This window comes from Pongo pygmaeus, chromosome 4 (genome assembly GCF_028885625.2).
Source record: "Pongo pygmaeus isolate AG05252 chromosome 4, NHGRI_mPonPyg2-v2.0_pri, whole genome shotgun sequence".
Lineage (NCBI taxonomy): Eukaryota > Metazoa > Chordata > Mammalia > Primates > Hominidae > Pongo > Pongo pygmaeus.
The window spans coordinates 79,950,725-79,973,491 of NC_072377.2; the positions used below are offsets into that span (position 1 = coordinate 79,950,725).

General features: G+C 42.4%; 1 protein-coding gene across 2 annotated transcripts in view; it reads left to right on the plus strand.

Annotated features, from left to right (window-relative positions):
* The window catches only part of SV2C (synaptic vesicle glycoprotein 2C), a 280,624-nt gene that overhangs the window by 216,079 nt on the left and 41,778 nt on the right, over positions 1 to 22,767 (plus strand). For both annotated transcript variants that reach the window (XM_054489369.1, XM_054489368.1), the window contains exons 11-12: positions 330 to 533; positions 985 to 1,144. In XM_054489369.1, coding sequence (XP_054345344.1) covers positions 330 to 533; positions 985 to 1,144 — 364 coding nt within the window. The remainder of the gene's footprint in view (positions 1 to 329; positions 534 to 984; positions 1,145 to 22,767) is intronic.

Here is a 22,767-nt window from a genome sequence, read left to right on the forward strand (position 1 = left end):
TTAGGACAAAGTAATATTGTAAAGGAATAAGCAAGTAATATAATTAGCAATGGCCAACCATAGGAAATCAGAAGATAACTGGACCCCTTAATTTAATTTATTCCTTTATTCAGCAAAAGTATCTCATCATTCACCTACTTTATGTTGTGAAGATCCAGACTACATCCTATGTTTTGACCAGAAGACCCAAAAGTCAAGCCAGCACAGGCCTGAAAGCCCTCAAGGAATTTACAATACTGTGATTCCTCTCCGAATTCTCCATAGGCTTTCTTATACTGGTGCATGCCTGGTAAGAGCTTGATGAATTGTCTTTGTTGTTGTTTCTACAGATTTTGAGCCATATAAATTCATTGACAGTGAATTTAAAAACTGCTCATTTTTTCACAACAAGACGGGATGTCAGATTACCTTTGATGATGACTATAGTGCCTACTGGATTTATTTTGTCAACTTTCTGGGGACATTGGCAGTACTGCCAGGGAACATTGTGTCTGCTCTGCTGATGGACAGAATTGGGCGCTTAACAATGCTAGGTATGTACTCAGTTTCATGTCAAATAAAAGAGCTGCCCCTGCAATCCAGAGGGACCCTGTTTCCCCCTGTACTCCCATCTATTAGGGATTTGCATCCAATGAGGAGAAATCCCTTAGACCTTACATTGGGACTAAATTATAGTGAAAATTATATCTAATTACATTTCATTTGAATGGTTTCCATGAATTAACAGACTGAAAAACTATGTGTAAAATGTATATTTTCCCACTTAAGTAGCTGAGTAAAAGATGATATGCATTTCATACTCTCTGTGTTCAGAGGCAGTTAGAGCCTTTCATTCAGGTGAACACACCAGTTCTTGAGCTTTATGGAGCCCATCCTGCAGCTTCCACTTAGAATTCAGTTTTCTTGAGCAATCCCAAGGACCCAAGGGTTCTTGCTTTAAAGATGACGGGAAACATTCCAGCCTTTTGTCTGCATTGTTGGCAGGTGGCTCTATGGTGCTTTCGGGGATCAGCTGTTTCTTCCTTTGGTTCGGCACCAGTGAATCCATGATGATAGGCATGCTGTGTCTGTACAATGGATTGACCATCTCGGCCTGGAACTCTCTTGACGTGGTCACTGTGGAACTGTACCCCACAGACCGGAGGTATGTTGAAATGGGCCTCTAGTAAGAGGTACTCTAAGCCCTCTGAGACCACTGAAAAATTATTTTAAAACAACCCAAACTGGCTGGGCACGGTGGCTTATGCCTGTAATCCCAGTACTTTGGGAGGCCAAGGTGGGTGGATCACCTGTGGTCAGGAGTTCGAGACCAGCCTGGCCAACATGGTGAAAACTTGTCTCTACTAAAAATACAAAAATTAGCCGGGTGTGGTGCCAGGTGCCTGTAATCCCAGTTACTCAGGAGGCTGAGGCAGGAGAATCACTTGAACCCAGGAGGCAGAGGTTGTGGTGAGCCAAGATCGCACCACTACACTCCAGCCTGGGCAACAGAGTGAGACTCCATCTCAAAAAAAAAAAAAAAAAAAAAAAAAAAAAAGCCAAACTAACTGTCACTTCCCTAGGAAAGTAAAAATCCAAAAATATTTGGCTTCACAAAGTTGTAGGTTCCACTCATATCTTTTAAAAAAGAAAGTATAGGGGAACATATGTGCTAGCAGGAATTAATAGGGCAATGAAGCCAGTGAAAGAATTTAAGTGTGTCCTTAACTTAGTTTGTAGGCTAACAATATGAGGAAGCTGTAATGAAGCAGTGAGGATTAGAATTTAATAGCCTATCTTGGCCCACATTTTAAGTGGCTAACCAGTCCTTAGAGGGTCATTTCCTTAGGTTTGCAGATGAGTCTGCATGAGCTCTGCATTAAGCAACCACAAAGAGGTCTCTAGAATATATCTCTTGACCTTCCTGGTTTGTTGGAGGAAAGCCAAACACATTTCTAGTTATAAAAAACAATTGTGCTGGGCATAGTGGGACATGCCTGTAATCCCAGCACTTTGGGAGGCCGAGACGGGCAGATCACCTGAGGTCAGGAGTTCAAGACCAGCCTGGCCAACATGGTGAAACCCTGTCTCTACTAAAAATACAAAAAAAACTTAGCCAGGCATGGTGGCAGGTGCCTGTAATCCCAGCTACTTGGGAGGCTAAGGCACGAGAATAGCTTGAACCTGGGAGGCGGAGGTTGCAGTTAGCCAAGATCGTGCCACTGCACTCCAGCCTGGACAGCAAGAGCGAGACTCTGTCTCAAAAAAAAAAAAAAAAAAAAATTTGCTCCCAATATGGAAACACAGAGACTCATATCAGAGAAAGGGTTAGGGCTTTTGGGTATAGCTTCAGCAGCTTGAATAGCTAAATTAAAATAAAAGAAGCTCTGCTTTACCATTTGACATGAGCTAATACAAATGGCCTTTGCCTTCATGTACCACTCCTGTGCTATGTTGCCATAGAAGTCCTCTGTGCCAGAGGGTGGAGTCAGTATTATCTGGACTTTGAAATGTAGGAGAGTTTTTTCCTAGAACTGTGCAAAAACATTTGGGATATCAATTTGCAACTGCTCTTGAGTGCTTCCTCTGGGCCCATTCCCTTTTTTTTATTGACCCCAAAGAGGTGCATTCTCTTTGTGTCCTGTCCTGAGTCTAACTAACTTATATTTCTTCTTCAACAACATCTATTCAACATCTATTACTGAGCTTGCAGAACCCTATAGGTACCCCTCCATCCATCTCCCTGCAGAACATCTAACACTCAACCCTGGATATCTGCTTATCAAATATTCTAGTTCAGACCCTCAGTGACCCACCTATTAAATATTTAGGCTCTGAAAGGAACCACACAATCTTTGTAAGGCATCTCTTTCATTCATTCAACAAGTGTTAATTCTCTGTCTTTGTGAATGAGGTCCTGAGGTGGATGCCAGGGCTGGTGCTGCCAAAAGCAAGATTAAGACTCTGCAGCTTCATTGAGCTTTCTTTCATCAACCTCTCATTCTGCAAACAGAGATTAGATGTGGATTACACTATACATTTAAAATGAACCCCTCAATTGCTTGAGCCCAGGAGATAGAGGCTGCAGTGAGCCATGATTGTGCCACTGCACTCCAGCCTGAGCAGCAGAGAGAACCTGTCTCAAAAAATAAATAATAAAATAAAATAACCCCCTCGATGTTAAAGCAAGGCTAGGTCATAGCCTCCTTCCTTCTTCTTGTATACTGTAAGAGTGTGATACTGTTTTAGGAGAATCAGCTGCTTATCCCTCTGCCATAAGGAATAGAAGGATGAGTATTCACCTAGGACAAAAATCTGGCTTTAAAAAAAACCCTCATAAATTGAAATTGGTCAGGTCCTTCCTGTGAGAAGCACAGACCTACCGTGTTTCTGTTGTCAGAAAGGTTAAATATCAATTGAAATAAAAACAAATGTTGCTTTTTTGTATTAATTCAGGTCCTCCATGAAACAGATGTCAGGATGGGTTTAAACATGCAAAAATGTTATTAGAGGAAATGACTGTGCGAGAGAAGATGGAGAGGGAGTGAAGTATGGGAGAGCTGCAATGCAACTCTAAGCCTGAGTGAAGGAGGGAGGAAGGAGCATTTGGGTGGAATCTTCCAGACTATCCAGTAATCTAAGGAAGGTCTGGCAAGGCTGTTGGAGACCCAGAGGTCATGACAACATCAGCCTCAGGGGAGTCCTGTGTGACCCAGGAAGCAGCCTGCAGTAATAGTCCTGTCATGTCCAGTCATTGTCTGGGAGCAGCATGTGGGAAAACACCTCCGTGCGCACCAGCACGATCACACAAAGGTCTGCCGGGGCATTCTCACCGCGGTCACGCTGTTGCTGGTAGATGCTCTCCAGCACTTAAGCAGATGTCATCAGATAATCACAGGAAGTCATTTCCTTTGGTGATCTAGAAGATGACTTGTGCTCCAGAGCAGCGTGACCATGGCCGTGGTAAATTCGCTAGTATGAGCTAATTAGCGGGTATCTGAAAATGTTTCAGGCTAAAACCTCTTCCACCTTTTCCATGTTTCTCTGGGTTGCATTAGGAGGCCTCCACTGATCTCTAACTCAGCTATTAGAGGAAAATCCCAACTGGTTGAGATACTCTATAGCCTCATCTCCCCATGGAGGCAGGATAGAATACAAGAATACAGGAATAGAACACAAAAATTCTGGCTAGAGGCTGTGCTTTACTTCATTCTCTTGTGTTGCTCTAACAAAGTACCTGAGACTAAGGAATTTATAAAGAAGAGAAACTCATTTTCTCACAGTTCTAGAGGCTGGCAAGTTCAAGATAAAGGCAGGTTTGGTGTCTTGGGTGAGAGCTACTCTCTGCTTCCAGATGTTGCTGAGTCCTTCAGAGGGGACGAACACTGTGTCCTCACATGGGGGAAGGCAGAAGGGCAAGAAGGGCCAGAAGGGCCAAACACTGTGTGAAGCCTCTTTTATAAGGGCCTTCATCCCATTCACCAGGGAGAAGCCCTCATGACCTGATCACCTCCTAAAGGCCCCCCTCTCTTAATACTGTTGCATTGGGGAATTAAGTTTCAACTTGAATTTTGGAGGCGTGCAAACATTCAAACCATGGCAGACTAATTTTCATCATAGAACGTTAGCACTGCCAACTTCCTGCCCAGTTTCTAGAATCTGTCCTTAATGATCAGAATGGAACAATGAGTCCACGCCCCTCTTGAGCCATTGAACGGCCAACTCCTGCCAAAATCCCAGTCAAAATTATCTTTGGGCAACATAATTTAAGGTATATTCTAAGTGCTATGAAAGTTATCACACTTGCAAGCCACATTTATCAACCACATTACAGACTTATACCTCTAATATTATACCTTTGATTTTACTAGGGATTTGTATTGGTTTGTTCTTGCATTCCTATAAAGAAATACCTGAGACTGGGTAATTTATAAGAAAAGAGGTTTAATTGGCTCATGGTTCTGCAGACTATACAGGAAGCATAGGAAGCATAGTGGCATCTGCTTCTGGGGAGGCCTCAGGAAGCTTCCAATCATGGCAGAAGGTAAAGGGGGAGCAGGCACATCACATGTAAAGAGCAGGAGCAAGAGAGCTCAAGGGGAGGTGCCCCACACTTTCAAACTTTCAAACAACCATATCTCACAGGAACTCACTCACCATTGTGAGGACAGTACCAAGAACATAGTGCTAAACCATTCATGGAAATCTGCCCCCATAATTCAATCATCTCCCACCAGGCCCCATCTCTGACATTGGGGATTACATTCCAACATGAGATTTGGGTGGGGCACACATCCAATCTCTATTAGGATTACATTTGCATTTACTATGAAAACACTAATGAGGACATTGTTCATTATAGGACACATCTTCTTCTACTCAGAGTCTACCATGAAGACTGAACATCTCAGGGGTGGGTTCTAGGAATCATTTTGTATTCCTCCACCCACGCTTTGAGAAGCTGTTATATGTCCTCACTTCATATGACAAAAATTGTGTAATTCTTCACATTTCCTTCTCTGTTGTGCAATCAGGAAGCAGAGGACCTGTGCCTCTGCTAAATCTGCATAGCCCAGATACTTGTTTCACTCTTCCTTATCTTGATTTGCCCCCTCTTATGCCCATTTTATTAATTTTGTGTCTTTTATAAGTTATCCTACCTAGATCATTTGATAAAGAGGCAGGAAATTTTGGAATTAAACCTGGATGTATTTATTGAATAGCACTTTTCTGTGCCAAAAAAATGAAACAACCATTTTTCCATTCTAAATGCCATCAACATCCTCCTTTCTTCAAAACCTCAGTATCAAAAATGAGCATAACAATTGCAGTCTTAAACAGATGCATGGTGACATTCTAGCTTTTTCCCCAGATTAGAGAGCACTTGCACAATGACTGGGACATGATGATTTAAGGGACACAAAAAGAGGTGGGAGGGGACTGAACATTCCAACTCTCTGGACATATGGTTGGTTTTTCTGGAGACCAGCCCAATCTAGAAGCTATCTAGGATCCCCTCAGCCAAAAGTCATCTCATTAGCCTACAAAAGACACTCTTTTGGTGGAGTAGGGGGAAGGATGGGGTCTCCCTCTGTTGCCCAGAGCTACAGTCTGTAACCAGAGCTGGAATGCAGTGATTCAATCATAGCTCACTATAGCCTCAAACTCCTGGGCTCAAGTGATCCTCCCCCATCAGCTTCCAAAGTAGCTGGAACTACAGATGTGCATCACCATGCCACGCTAATTTTTTTTAATTTTTTTATTTTAAGAGATGGGGTCTCACTGTGTTGCCCAGGCTGGTCTCAAACTCCTGGCCTCAAGCAATTCTTCTGCCTCAACCTCTGAAGTAGCTGGTATTATAAGTATGACCCATTGTGCCAGGCTCCAAAAGATACCCTTATCCAAGGGTTTTAGGAGCTCTATGCTGGGAACTGGGGATGAAGACCAAATATTTATTCTTTACTTATACCATATATTTAAGGCTGGAGATTATTACTAAAGTGCAACTTATTATTCAGAAGATTTAGCTATGCAAAAGGTGGGAAACTATACCCCTGGACAGCAAATCAAAAACAAATCTACATTCCCTAAAACCTTAGCTGCTAGTTATAAGCATGACCTCAAAACCAGAAGCCATCAGGGAGAAGGTTAAAAGAATTCTCTGGGTAAAACAAAATGTGAATTCTATACAGCAAAAAATACCATAGGCACATGTAAATGATAAATTGAGGGCAGGAGGGAGTTGAAACAGAAATGAATTAATAACCTGAATATATAAATTAGAAATTCATAAAGAAATGTCAACAAACACTTAACATATAAAAATGCTCAACTTCACTAATAGTAAAAATTAATTACAAATTAAAGCAATTATGACATTTAGCTTTCTCCTATTATTCAGAGAAGCCAATATTTAAAAGATAGATAAGATCCAGTGTTCTCTGAGGCAAGTGAGGGGTTACTGCTGAGTCTGTTGTGGGAATTCTAAAAACAGATACCACATTTGTAGAGGGGGATGATCTACAGTCTTAAGTATTTTTTCCCAATAGGAATAAACTATTGATTCCTCTGGTTGCTTTTCAGGTTTTTTCTTTGCCTGGCATGGATTTCTTTGGGTTTACTATGTTTGGAGTTTGCTCAGCTTCTTGAATCTGTAGGTTTACAGCTTTTGCCAAATTTATGAGGTTTTCAGCCATTATTTATTTTGTCAAAAGACAAAATTACGACAAATTTAGTGTAAAGATCTAGTTGATTTTATCTGCTATTCTAGAAGCAGGCAACACCTCACTCTATAAAATGGGATGAGTGCTCTAATGAGCTGAGCAGAGAAAGTTGACTTCATAGGCAGAAAAGTTCTAAAGAGAGCAGATACAGAGAACAAAAAGCAGATAGTCCTTTCAAAGTCCCTTTCTGTAAAGGACTAAAACAGAGGGGACTTCCTTATTATGCTCATTTGGGTTGGCCGGAATCACCTGTTTTTTGGAAAACTGGCTCTTTTCAAAGTTCAATTTGATTAGGTGGTACTTAGCATGAGTGACTCCATTCTGCTTAGGACTGGTCTGCTGTGGCCTAGGTGCAGGAGACTAGCCCAAAACAATGGCCTCCCGTAAACTTTAACTATTTGAGTACTTTTTCAGTGCTGCCCTTTTTCTCTTCTGCCTGAATTCCAGCAACATAAATATTAGATCTTTTGTTGTAGTTCCACAGCTCCCTGATTTAGTTTTCTCTGCTCTTCACTTTAGATAGTTTCCATTGTTCTGTCTTCCAGTTCACTGGTTCTTTCCTCTGTCTCCTCCATTCTGCTGTTGAGCCCAACCACTAAGCTTTTTATTTTGGTTATATTTTTCAGTTCTAAAATTTTCATTTAGTTCTTCTTTATTTCTTCTACTTCTTTGCTAGGCTTTCTATTTTTTCTATTTTTTCTATGATGCTTTCTAAATTTCATGTGTTTCAAGTGTGTTCATAGTTGCTCATTGAAGCCTTATTATGGCTGCCTTAAAATATTCATCAGATAATTCTAACATCTCTGTCATATCAGTGTTGCCATCTATTGATTGCCTTTTTTCATTCTGTTTGAAATCTTCCTGTTTATTTGTATGACAAGCAGTTTCTGATTGGAAGCAGTCATTTCCATATTATGTTATGAGAATTTGGATCTTATTTAAGCCTTTTGCTTGAGTTGGCTTTCTCTGACTCCTCTCTGGCAAGAGAAGGGGAGGCTTTGCCTTATTATTACCAGGTGGACTTAGAAGTCCAGGTACTCCACTTAAGCTCCAGTGACACCCAAGAATGGGCATTCTCATTACCGCTGGGAGTCCACAGTCCCTTCCTAATCATGGATACAATGGGAGGGAGGGAAGGAGGAGCTCATTACCACCCAGCAGGGATTAAAGTCCCAGCTCCTTACTTACCCTTTTCTGATGCCATCCCAATGGTAGTGTTGACAGGTCTTGTTAGTTTCACAAGGGTGGAAGTCAAGGCTACCACCAGACCTTTGCTGATGTAGCTGGCAGTTGAGCTACAATTTTTTCCTGGTGTTTGGTCTGAGGAGAGAGGTTATTATCTAAAAGTTTTCTATCTTGCTAGACTGCCCTTTTCCTGGTCCTTGGGCTAGAGAGAGCAGGCTTTGGTTGGGGCTTTTCTTTGTCTGTGCCTATTGGCATTTCTGGGTTGGCAACTTGTTCAATTCCAAGTCTGAGATCTATGGAGCAGAAGGCAAATGCAGGGAACTCCCCATCCCCAAGCTCCCTAGCAGTTCTGCCTTTTTCCTCTTTCAGTCTTGTTCTGTTTGTTTTATATATAATGTCCAGGATACTTTGTTGTACTTATAAGAAAAGTATATCTATTCCATCTCAGTGTGAATTTTAATACTGTTTATTTACTCAACAACTATTTTTTTGAGCACCTATGATACAACCATGAGTAAATCAGTTGTGGTCTTTATTCTCCTAACCACAAGTAAACTTCAGTTGTAATATACTGGTCAGGGTTATTATGTGGGAAGTGCATGATGCTCAGAGCATCAGAGAGGGTTTCTTGAAAGAAGTACCATTTAATTGAGACCTGGTAGGTGATAGCCAGTCAAAAAGATGGAAAGAACATTTCAGTTAGAGCAAATACCAGCTAACAAGCTCTGGAAGTAAAAGAGTTACTCAAAGAACAAGTCACGAAGACTCTTTCACATTGCCTTATTGTGTGGGGACGGGGAGACTTTGAGCTGTCTTACAGAGAATGACAAGATCATTCTTGGCCCTTAGAGAGCTCCCTCTAACGGCCAGAAAGAAGGCAGGGAGGCTGGTTAAGACACTTAAGATGTAGGTTGGAGGCCGGGCGCAGTGGCTCACGTCTGTAATCCCAGCACTTTGGGAGGCCAAGGCAGGCGGATCACGAGGTCAGGAAATCGAGACCATCCTGGCTAACACAGTGAAACCCCATCTCTACTAAAAATACAAAAAATTAGCCGGGCATGGTGGCGGGCGCCTGTAGTCCCAGCTACTCGGGAGGCTGAGGCAGGAGAATGGCGTGAACCCGGGAGGCGGAGCTTGCAGTGAGCCGAGATCGCGCCACTGTGCTCCAGCCTGGGCGACAGAGCGAAACTCCGTCTCAAAAAAAAAAAAAAGAAAGAAAGAAGGAAAAATGTAGGTTGGAAAGGGGAAAAGTTAACACTCAACATGTTCACAGATGTTTAGGGATACATTCAACAAAGCTTGGTGCTTGATTAGATGTTAGGGGGAAGAAAAGAGGTTGTCAAAGATGATTCCAGTTTCTGCGTGTGCAGTTGAGTGAATGGAGATGGCAGGTTTTGTTTATGTTTTTTAATTTTAAAAGCCACCTGCAGGAGCACAATGGCATTTTGAGGCTGGGACACAGGAGGGACAGTGGGTCTGGGCTGTGGTCAAGAAGGTAATAAGTTCCATTTTGGACATGTTGAGTTTTTACGTCAACCTGGGGCTGTCCGATTGGTATTTGAATATTTTTGTTTGGATGCCAGAAAGATACCTGAGCTGGGGATAGAGAGGTCATGCACTATTTCATTCAAAAAAAATGATTATGGAATGCATATCCTGTGCCAGGAACTATTCTAGTCATTGGGAGACAGCAGTGAACAAAAGAGACAGAAAGCTTTGCCTTGATAGAGCTTATATTCTATAATAGTTTGGGGAAGACAGTCAACAAACAGATAAGTAAAATAGATATAGTATATTGGATGGTGCTAAGTGCTGTAGAGAAAAATAAAGCTACATGGAGCATAGAGAATGCTGGGGTAAGGAGAGTTACAACTGTAAATAGAATGGTCTAGGGGGATGTGACTGTAAAGCTGACATTTGAGCAAAGACCCAGGCAGACATCTAGAGAGAGTGCATTCACAGCAGAGGCAACAGCAGGTGCAAAGGTCCTGAGGTAGGAGTGTGAGAGACCAGTTGGAAGAGAGGCAAAGCTTGTCTGGCTGGAGCAGAATGACCAAGGTAGAGGGTAAGAAGCCATGGGGTCAGAGTGGACACTAAAAGGGCTTTGGTCTTCTTGCTGAGTAAAATGAAATCCAATGTGGGGTTTGGGGGCAGATGAGTGACATGAACTGACTTATGAAGGCCACAGCAAGAACTGTGGCAAGAGGTAATGGTGCCAATGGAGGTGGTGAGAAAGTAGTTAGATTCTGAAAATATGTCTAAGAAAGAGACCTGGAATAGTTCAAGTCAAAGGAAACAGAAAACAAAGGCCTCCATAGAAATAACATGTCTGAGAGGCAAGAGTTGGAGTCTGGGGGTAAATCCATCAAGGTAAGAAAATCCAGAGGTAACACAGATCTGGACTAAGAAATAACACACCAGAGTTAGGATACCAGGCCAGGATACAAGAGTTCAATGAGCTAGAAACTCAGGCTGGCAGAGTGGAATACAAAAAAACTAGCCTGGAAGCAAGTGGTCAAAGTATTAAGGAGATGTCTTGATCTTCAAAAATGGTGTGTGACATTGAGAGAAGGCTTTGCAAGTTAGACTTCCTTATAACCTCTGTGCTTAGGTCAGTAGGGCAGTAATAGTTTGCAGCTGGTTCTCAATAACATTCATTGGACTGACTTGCCCAGGGCTAGAACTCACCTCAGGTAGAGAGAGGCAAGATGTCAGAACTGTCTGCAGTGGAAGTTGAAGGCACCTCTCTGCTCATGCACTCACCTTGGTCAATCACCTCTATCTTGATCCTAAACCTTCTTCCCAACTATGTTGCAATAGCTTGAGATTCTTGCCAAGGCCAACTTCCCAGTGCTGTGGTACGTCTGCCACAATGATTGAGATGCAGTGGTCGATGCAGGACCCTTCTCCCCAGGGCTCTTAATTCTTAGGCGTGGACTTGAAGAAGCGAAGAATACTTATACTATCTGCAGGGATGAGTGAGGTGAAGCGGGAAGATGGAAAAGCAAATGTTGCATTCAGGATTTGTCCTTGATTGTGAGGCTGGAAAGACAAGATTGCTTTGAGAAGCATTATGAGGAAAGAAATGAAGAGCAGGGCAAAATGATAGACCTTTGAAGTTTGAGCCATTATTGAATATACAAGTCATTGTATAGTCTTTTGACAGTTTCTACATCAGCCCCTCACCTGTGTCAAAGATAAGCAGAGAGCCTATTATATGTAATGTAGATCAGACAATTGATGTGGCGTGAGATTCTTCTAATAGACGTGAAATATGAATGTGACATGAGCCATACATAGAACGGATTTTCCAGCTTGCCATAAATCTGAAAGGAGCCCCAACCATCTAACATATTGGTGTGGGGGAGCTTCCTTTTCCCTCATTTCTCCGTCCCCAGTCCCTGCCACCAGCAAAATTACTTTCAACCCTCTTTGTGGTAGAACTGAGAACACCAACAGAAGATGCATTTCATTTTTTGGGTTTAGTCTGTGCTGGTCAGCTTCCCTCAATACCCTAACTGGGAAAAGTAAGTCAATTTCCCCTCATCTCTTGAAATCTTCAAAAGGAAAGTATATGTAATGACAGGTTGAAATGGATTTTTTCCATCCATCATGGTCCCTACTTTTCTCTCCCTCCTTTGTGAAAGTTGTAAATCTCTCAAAAGTCGTAAATGCAGCTCACGCAGTGTAGGCCTTGTTCCAGCTCATTCCAGTTCTAGGTTTTGGCCTTCATGTTTTTCTGCGTCCAGGTGTTGACTTTCTGCTGCCACCATGTGGCTGTGGCCAAGTCCCCTGCTCACATTTCCTGTGTGCTTATGGCTCAGGGGTCCCCTTTTTTTTTTTTTTTTTTTGAGACAGGGTCTTACTCTGTCACCGGGCTGGAGTGCAGTGATGCAATCTCCACTCACTGCAATCTCTGCTTCCCAGATTCAAGCAATTCTCATGCCTCAGCCTCCTGAGTAACTGGGATTACAGGTGCCTGCCACCACACCCAGCTAATTTTTGTATTTTTAGTAGAGACGGGGTTTCACCATGTTGGCCAGGCTGGTCTCGAACTCCTGACCTCAAGTGATCTGCCTGCCTCGGCCTCCCAAAGTGCTGGGATTACAGATATGAGCCAGCGTGCCCAGCCATTAGGGGCCATCTTTACCCCTCCTCCGTTGCGCTCGGGGCCAGGAGCACACACCTTATGAGATGGAGCCCACACTCTCAGGGCCGTCCTGCAACTCTGCACAGACTCCCAGAGCCAGGCAAGCCTGTCTCATGGTGTCATTTGGCTGCACGTTCCTGCCTTTCTCTGCCTGTCTTCTTCCCTTTTCTTTCCCCCTTATGCCCCCTTATGCGGTTTCAGACATGACCTCAGAAAGGATTTGAAGATCTGATTGTTCACACCTGCCAATCCCTGAGAGTCCTGGGCAGCTGCTGCCGTCACCCAGTGCAGTGGGATTGGTCTCTTCCTTGATGAGCTAAAATCAAAACATTTTCCCAGAATTAAGCAACCCAAGCCCTTCCCTTAGGACTGTCCTTGTTTTGACAGAGTTCTCTTGTTTCCTCCCCATTCTTCAGTCCCGAAGGTCTGTCATCTTGGATCTCTTACTGACCAGCTGTGTGACTTCAGGGAGACCACTCAGCCTAACTGGGCCTGGATTGTTTGAGATTTAAATGAGGAGAATGAAATAAATAGTATCTCAGGGCCTTTCTAGCTCTAGAATTCTCTTCACTGTCATCATCTGGTATTCTATAATGGCAATTTCATTCATTCTTTCTTGAATACATTCTACATCTAATATAAAGATAAATATCTCACTTATTTGTGAAGATTTTGGTACAGAGGAATCTTTCAGCTATCGCGTCTAACCAACCTATGTAATCTACTCCATCCCTGGCCCTCTGCTCTGCTTGATTTTTCTTTATACACCTTATCATTATATTATATATGTTTATGCTTTGGCTATCCAGCAAATGTCAGATTCGTTTTGCCTCTGGTAGTTAGAAGTAGAGGGTGAGGGGGTAGGGAATATATGCTTCCTACTCCCACAACCTTGCCATCAGGCAATATATTACAATCGAAGCAAATCCTGCCAAGTGTACTGGCACAAAAACAGTCACAAAGTCTGTTTTTGAGCTCCAAGGAAGTCCATCTCGCTGTCCTTGGGTACTGAGCAAGCCCTTGCATGAGAGGGCCATGTGCTTGATATGCTGACAGCAGGGCCACCAGAGTTGTGGGCCAGCTAAACAAGGGAATGCCCCTTTAATAAGGGGGCTCTAGAATCTGGAGTCTAGACCAGGAGTACCATTTCACCAACTTGAGGCTGCGGGGCTTGGAGAATGCTTGTATGTTCATTAGGCTAAGGGCAGAACATTCTTTCCAATCATTGCTTATACAGAACAGCACTCACATCAGCAGTGAAAAAATTATCTCCATGGTCGTTAACAAACCTTCTCATGCAGATTTCTAAAATGATCTTTAAAGCACTAAGTAACCATCTCTGGCCTGTTGATTCTTGATTCATGTGCTTTAAATTATATAGGTATGCATTAGAGACAATTTATCTATCATATTGTTTATACTGAAGTACTTAAAGGAAATTATCACCCAGACCTTATGATGAGAGGATGTTAGGTTGCATGTTTACTTGTTTAGCTCACTAGAATGTTAGCTCCTTGAGGGCAGGACATTGTCTTTCTTATTTACTGCCATAACTCTAGGTGAATGAGTGAATGAATGAATGAATGAAATATGCATTTGAGAATTAATTTGGCTATGGATGATAGTTTTCCTCCCCATATGGGGTCCAGCCTCCCGACTCTCCAGAGTGAGCATTTGGGCCAGTGTAAGGGAGGGAGCACTGGTCTTCAGTCCTCTCTCTGCTGTCCTTTGGGTCCCTTTCCACTTCTTCCATCACAGCCTGAGACCTCTTGATCCTTCAGCTGTCAGCTCCCCATTCCTCAAAAAGCATTGCCGATTAGAGATCCACCTCCCCCTCTCCCTCTACTTCATCAACAGAATGGAGGAAAGCACTGATCTAGGAGTCACTGAATTCAGGTGCAGTCACTGCCAGAAAAATAGCTGGATAATTTGGAAAAGGCCTTTCACCCTTCTGAGCCTTGGTTTCCTCATCTGTGCAGTGGAGGGTGGGTCGGGCATGATGCTGGAAATTTTAAATGATCTCAACTTACTTAATTCTTATCCCAATCCTTTAATAGTAGGTATTCTTACCCCATGTTCAGGTGAGGAAAATGTGGCACAGAGAGGGGAAGTAACTTGTCCTGGATCACTTAGCCTCAAACCCAGATGTCTGACTCAGTGGTGCTGCTCCCAGCACAGACATATCTACCTCCCCTCCCAGTAGGTGTGGGAATCTATTTTTAAGCAGCTCACTTGGCTGTTGGGATGCACAGCCATGTTCATGACCTTGGCCATAGATGAACTCCAAGGGGTGCTCAGTCATTCTATCATTATTTACCCTGGCCCAGGCCCTCACTCCCTAGCTAGGTTAATCAGATAAACAAGACATAAAGGCTCCTGTTATTACCTTCCCAGAATATTTGATTTCAACAGGAATAAGCAGTCAAAAGCCCCTTATGGTGGTGGAGATGGGAGGGAGATAAAGGGCTACTTGGGATCCAGGGATTCCTCTCAGCTCACAACTTGTAGGTGAGTCCTTCTCCACTTGGGTGTAAGGAAGGCCCTGCTCGAAGGGGTGCAGGGTGCCATCTTGCCCTCATTAAGGAACATAGCCAGGCACACACACACACAATACATACTAGGGTAAGACAGATTTTTATCTTTCTTTGAAGATTAGAAAACAATTGAATTCAGTCTTTTCTGACTTAATATGAAATTCATTTTTTCTCTCTGAAAAAAACAATATGATAGTCTGGCATCAAAAAAACAAATATGACCCAACTAATTTCCATTAACATGTCTATTACAAAAATCTACTTCCAACATATTTGGAAGATCTCAGGAAATTCGTTAGCTCAGTCTTTCATTTAATAAGTATCATAGGCATCTGTTCCGGTCCTGAGAAGAGGTCGTGCTGAGTGACTACAAAGGCTACCCGGCTCCACTCCCCCAGAGGTGACCTGGACCTAAACAAGGCTAATTCTGGACAAGGAGATGTGCAAGATTGGTATAAACCAGCCTTTGGAGGGGAGTGGGAAGGATTGCGTGGAGGGAATCAAGTTGAGGCAACTGAGTAACAGTTGGAAGAGAAGGAAACAATTCAGGTTAGGTGAGAAGCTGCCTCTGGTGAAATGAATTAAGCTCTGTGCTGTGAGAAGCAGAATAAACAAGGGAGTTTAATAAGAGCCTAAGCAGGAAGGGAGAAGAAAAAAGGGATGGGAAGCCTTTGGGTTGGATCCCTCTCTCTCTCCTCTCCAGTATGCAAAGCATACTTTCCTGGCCTCAGTATCCCCCGCATCACATCATAAACACTTTCCCTTGGATGTTTTATGCTGCTTGATATTCCCTAATGAACACACACAAACGAAGCAGGTCATATATGTGAAGGTGTTAATTGCAGAATCATTTGTTACCCCAAATTTGGAAAGCTCCCATTAGCCAATGGCATGGTGACAAGAATAATGGTTCCATGCTAAATAATCATTTCATTTTAAACAAAACATCAACATGAGAAAACAGTAATATGAATGAAAAAAAAAGCAGAAAGCAAAATTGTCTAAATCCTCTGATTTCCTGTGATTTATATGATTGGAAGTACACTAAAGGGAATTCAGAAATGAAAACCATTTGTCAGAAAGGTGGAGTGGATGTTTTGCTTTTATAATTTCCTTTGTCTATGAAACCCACATCAATTCAAAGAATGCAGACATCCCTGGGAAGACAGCAGGATTCTCAACCCTGGATACACCTTCATGTCACATGGAGCTTCTAAAAAATACTAATGCTTGGGCCCCAATAGAGCAATAAATTCAGAATCTCTGTGCATGTGGCCCTAGGCATCAGTATTGAGCACATCACTATGGTTGGAAAGCTCCTCCAGGTGATTCTGATGCACCTAAGCTTAAGCACCATTAGGTGAGGGCATGGTTATACGTGTCCATGCACTTTGGTTCAATCGGATTGCTATCCTAATCCTAGGTTGAAAACACCTGCTTGGGAGTAGGAAGTTTAGGGGCTGGAGGGAGGTAAGCCATTTAGCCCTCAAGAAGCCTTTAGGGGGTGTGTCTAAGGCAAACCTGAGTGGGTACCATGAGGGAAGTTAGGGAGATGTGAGAGTAAGGGGAGAAGCAGAGAACACCCCTATCCACATGCCATCCTTCTCCTGGCAAGCTCCTACTATTCCTTTCAGCACAATCCTAGTCTTGTCCAGCCCTCCTGAGAAGCTTTCCTGCGACTGCCACTACCCTCAGCTCGATATCACTTTCTATCCTTCTGGCTGCATACTTTGTGGGTATCTTCAACATTGCACTTAGCATGTATGTTACCATGATCTCGTCTCACCCATCTTAGTGCAAATGGAGGTTTCATCTTATTAATTTTGGGGTCTCTGGAGCTTAGTGCAGTGTTTGACGCTTAGCAGATATTTAATGAATGATTATATGAATATGAAAAAAATGCATAGAATATGTAAATTAGGAGTGTATTAAGGACAAATCTGTGTATTAGACAAATATTTAAGGGTTTCTTGTACTTTTAGCATTGTAGTGTGATAGCTTAGATGGATTCAGTGTTACAAAAGTTATTTTAGGCTAACCTGATGACCTAGCCATCATTTTTAATATTTTTCTCTAAGATAAATGAAATTCGTTGTGTATTTCAAATAATCAACTTCCAGATGAATCTTTAGATCACAATGTCCTCCTGATTTAAGGACTGCCTGTACTTTTCAAAATGCCCCATGCTGAGTCTTGAGTATCCCTCTTGTAACTTCTACCAATTATTTAACTGAGTTGTCCAGAAAAAGCTTATTTCCAAAAATGTATTCTAGACAAAAAAGAACCACCCCCCTACACACACTTTTACCCTTTAACAGTTAAATTCTATGAGCTAAGTCTGGATCTACACCATTTCAGGCCTTTTTAAAATGTGGCACTTACGCCAGGTGCTGTGGCTCATGCCTGTAACCCCAACACTTTGGGAGGCCGAGGTGGGAGAATCACTTGAGCCCAGGGGTTCAAAACCAGCCTGGGAAACATAGTAGGTACCCCATCTCTACAAAAAATTAAAAAATTAGCTGAGCTTGCTGGCAGGCATTTGTGGTCCTAGCTACTCAGGAGGCTGAGGAGGGAGGATCACTTGGGCCTGGAAGGTTGAGGCTGCAGTGAGCTATGATTGCACCACTGCACTCCAGCCTGGGCAACAGAGCAAGGCCCTGTCTCAAAAATGTAGCACTTAATTGTTCTTTTCTAATAATCTCATCAGCTGGTGGGGTATTCAGACAGTGTTTAAACAATGGCTAATAGTCACATGGTGCCTACCACATGCCAGGCACTGCCCTAAGTGCCACCATTTTTCAGTGACCTTTTCTTCTTCCTAGGAGCCTCAAAAAAATCCCACATCTGACCCTGCACTACAGACAGAAAAATCCACAAAGAAGCTGGATGTGAGGACAAAATTATCCTTTTTATCCAGAATGGAGCCAGTAGTTTTCTTTTCCCCCCTACCAATTAAAACATAAAATGGGTCAGACACAGTGGCTCATGCCTGTAATCCCAGCACTTTGGGAGCCCGAGGCGGGCAGATCATGAGGTCAGGAGTTCAAGACCAGCCTGGCCAACATGGTGAAACCCCGTCTGTACTAAAAACACAAAAATTAGCTGAGCATGGTGGTGCGCACCTGTAATCCCAGCTACTTGGGAGACTGAGGCAGGAGAATCATTTGAACCTGGGAGGTGGAGGTTGCAGTGAGCCGAGACTGTGCCACTGCACTCCAGCCTGGGCAACAGAGTGAGACTCTATCTCAAAAAGAAAGAAAGAAAAAAAAAAAAAAACAGCATGAAACAATATAAATAAACTAGAACCCAGTAAATCGTGAAGGCCCCAGAGAAGGAGCCACCGTCCAGCTCCAGAGGTGGCCACATCCCCATCAGCTGAGTCTAAGTGCTGCTGCAAACCAGCTCCATATACCAGCACATGTGTCTCAGACCAAGGAAGTTTATGATGTAGGGAGGAGAGCCACCTTAATGGAATGAGCAACAAGGCAGCTGCAGTCACAGGGTACTTTTGGGGAAAATAATTTACATTTTAAAATTTTGAATAAGTAGATTGAGTACAAATTGAGAGCAAAGGCTTCTGGCTGAAGAGGTGAGGAGCAAAGGATGGAGCAATAGAATGACACTAGATCATTTCATTCTTTCCCTTCAGTGCTTGTTGTTTAAGAGAAGGCATGAAAACATATTTGATCTGAAAAATAATGCATTAGCTCATTCTACAGCTGAGAAGTCGGCATGTCAGGGTTCTGCAAGCTCTGAGCTCTCCACCCTCAAAGGACTTTAGGAGCACAAGGTGACTCGTACTTTGGGTGTCTGCAGAAGCAATACAGTTTCCTTTAAGTAAGAACAGAGAGTAAATGAACTAAAAGCCTATTTATTTTATAAACAGATAACCCCAAGGGAGAATCACTTGGCGAATGGTTTTTCTAATACAGCTGTGTCTCTGATGCATTGAAAAATCATGCCCAGCTGGGTGTGGTGGCTCACGCCTGTAATCCCAGCCCTTTGGGAGGCCAAAGCAGGCAGATTCCTTGGGCCCAGGAGTTCAAGAACAGCCTGGGCAACATGGTGAAACCCGCATCTCTACAAAAAAATACAAAAAATTGCCTGGGTATGGCAGTGCAAGCTTTTAGTCCCAGCTACCAAGAGGCTGAGGTGGGAAAATCACCTGAGCCCAGGAAGTCAAGGCTGCAGTGAGCCATGATTGCACCACTGCACTCCAGCCTGGGCCACAGAGCGAGACTCCATCTCAAACAAAAAGAAAAAAAGAAAAGAAAAATTACACCCTTCAGCTGCAAATATTTGAAAGAAGAATTTACTTTTCCAAGGAAAGGGTAGTCACATTTTCTTGAATGCCGACACTAATTTACAGAGGCTGTGTGCTTTGCATCCACACCAGATTTTCATCTAAAGAACTGCCTTTGCTTGGTAAATGAAAATGGAGATTCTTAAGAAGTAAGGATTTGATCGTCTTTTTCAAAACCCTCAGATACCAGATGCTCCTAGCGCATCTGCCTTTAGTCTGCTCAGGAATCTCAGGAAATCATCCATTCCTCGAGTACAGTTTCAGTGATACAAGGAGAGAGCGGCCCACATTTTATACGCTATTCTGAGTTATACCAGAGTTTCGTCGCTTGGGAAAATACGGTTATTTTAACCTAGATGCAAATCCTATCTGGGTTATTCTGCAGTTTCAGCATTGAAAGACTTCTTCATGACAGAAAAATGGTTTCCTTTTTCTTATCAGCAACATACACTCAGGCCATTTTCCCCAGAAGAATCCAGCTTATCTTACTACTACAACATATATCTGGTCATTTATGACACTAGAATCTAGAAACTAAAATGTTAGTTTAACAAAGTGAAAAGCCAGGCGCGGTGGCTCATACCTGTAATCCCAGCACTTTGGGAGGATGAGGTGGGAGGATTGCTTGGAGCCCAGGAGTTCAACACCAGCCTGGGCAACATAGCAATAGCCTCGTTTCATCTTCCTTTTTTTTTTTTTTTTTTTTTTTTTAAGTGAAAGAAGTCAGTCTTTAAAAAGCTACATACTGTGAGGTTTCAACTCTGTGACATCCTGGAAAAGGCAAAACTATGGAAACAGTAAAAAGACTGGTGATTGTTCAGGGTTGGGGGGAGAGAGGAATGAATAGATGGAGCAAGGGACTTTTAGGGCAGTAAAGCTATTCTACATGATACTGTAATGATGGAGTCATGTCATTATACATGTGTCAAAACCCACAGAATGTACAACACCAAAAGTAATGTAATTGAACTTTGGCTAATAACAACGTATCAATATTGGCTCATCAGTTGTAACAAATGTACCATACCAAAGCAAGAAGTTAATAGTGGAAACTGAGGGTATAAGAGAACTCTACTTTTTGTTCACTTTTTTTCTTGTAAACCTAAAGCTGCTCAAAAACATCTATTCATTTATCTAAAAAACAGCAAAAAGACAGTTTAGCCTCATGGCATATCCATGGAGGTGGGGGAGGTGGTGACGGGGTCATTCTAGTATAATTAAGTCTTCTTTGGTACCCAACATATAGGCTTAAGCAATTTCATTTGAAAGTAGTTATCAGTATATTAAATCTCCTTATGTTTTTAGTGGTTGCTGCCATTGCTAGTCTCTTGCTTTAAAAAAAGAAGAGGAAGAATATGAAATTAGCTTACCCTCTTCTCAAGAAGTTTCTTTCAGTCAGAGATTCTGTCATACTCTTCCCATGTTCCAAACAGTTGGCAACTTTGTGTCACTTCAGGAGCCTGCATACTCTACTTTCTAGGTGTCTTAGCCAAAAAGAAAATCCGTGCTTACTGCCCTTTATTAGGTGTGATGTAACCCACAAAATCACTGGCTGTGCACTAACTCACAGACTGGATTTGTGCAGCTCAGGGAGGAGTGTTTATTCCTTTCCCATGGTGCAGAAAGGAGGATGGTTGGATAATAACCACAATAAATATCTCGGTTATGAAGAGTCCACACATTGTGGAAACTATCATTAGATACAGTACAAGTAGTGATGAGTAGTTATGACTTGTCAAAGAAAAACCCACACTTACAAATTTACAAGTCAAACAAAGAAAGATATGCACTAAGTGCTGCATTTTGCAGCTTATAAGATGCATTTCCCTCTTAGGGGAAAAAAAAAAAACAAAAACAAGGTATCCAAAAATTGCCCTGTATTCAATGTGCCTTTAACTCAGTGACAGCCAAAAAAGAGTAAACTGGCATAAAGTCAGAAGGAGATTCATGCTCTCATGGTGTCAGTGGTATATGCAGGCTCATGAACAACATTAAGTTTCAGCTGGGAGTGGTGGCTCACACCTGTAATCCCAGCACTTTGGGAGGCCAAGGCAGGAGGATCACTTGAGTCCAGGAGTTTGAGACCATCCTGGGCAACATGATGAAACCCCATCTCTACAAAAAAATACAATAATTAACTGGGCATGGTGGTGCACGCCTGTAGTCCCAACTATTCAGGAGGCTGAGGTGGAAGGATCACTTGAGCCCAGTAGATCGAGGCTGCAGTGAGCCCAGATTCCACCACTACACTCCAGCCTGGGTGACATGAGCGAGACCCTATCTCTGAAAAAAAAATAAAATAAATAAGTTTTCTGCCTAGATCACTTGTTCATGTGTACTAAAGATAATAAATTTTTTCTTTTTTAAAAAATGTCTTAAGAAGTGGGATGTGTCTTACTTATATACCTGCATATCTTAAAGAGAGTGAACAAGATCTTCCTAGGCCCACAAATGATTCTCTTCTGTCATATTTTCTTGGACTTGATTTCCCAAATGTTACATTGGCTCACTGGTGTGCTCCCCAGCTCAGTATTCGGTTTCTGCCTGCTACCAAAAATAATTGGCAAAATAGCAGAGTATTTCACCTCCATAGTATTTGAAAGATGAGGGCTATAACCTCAACCCTCCCTAATTTTCTGAGAAAATTCCATGGGCTTTTCTTATTTAAGACCTAGCATGTTAATTAATAATAGAAAGCTGATAAGCAACTTCAGCAAAGTCTCAGGATACAAAATCAACATGCAAAAATCACAAGCGTTCCTTTACACCAACAATAGACAAGCAAGAGCCAAATCATGAGTGAATTCCCATTCACAATTGCTACAAAGAGAGTAAAATACCTGGAAATACAACTTACAAGGGCTGTGAAGGAACTCTTCAAGGAGAACTACAAACCACTGCCCAAGGAAATAAGAGAGGATATAAACAAATGGAAAAACATTCCATATTCATGGATAGGAAGAATCAATATTGTGAAAGTGGCCATACTGCCCAAAGTAATGTATAGATTCAATGCTATTCCCATCAAACTATCATTGACATTCTTCACAGAATTAGAAAAAGCTACTTTAAATTTCATATGGAACCAAAGAAGACCCCATATAGCCAAGACAATCCAAAGCAAAAAGAACAAAGCTAGAGGCATCATGTTACCTGACTTCAAACTATACTACAAGGCTACAGTAACCAAAACAGCATGGTACTGGTACCAAAACAGACATATAGACCAATGGAACAGAACAGAGACCTCAGAAGTAACACTACACATCTACAACTATCTGATCTTCAACAAACCTCACAGAAACAAGTGATGGGGAAAAGATCTCCTATTCAAAAAAAGGTGCTGTGAAAACCAGCTAGCCATATTCAGAAAACTGAAACTGGACCCCTTCC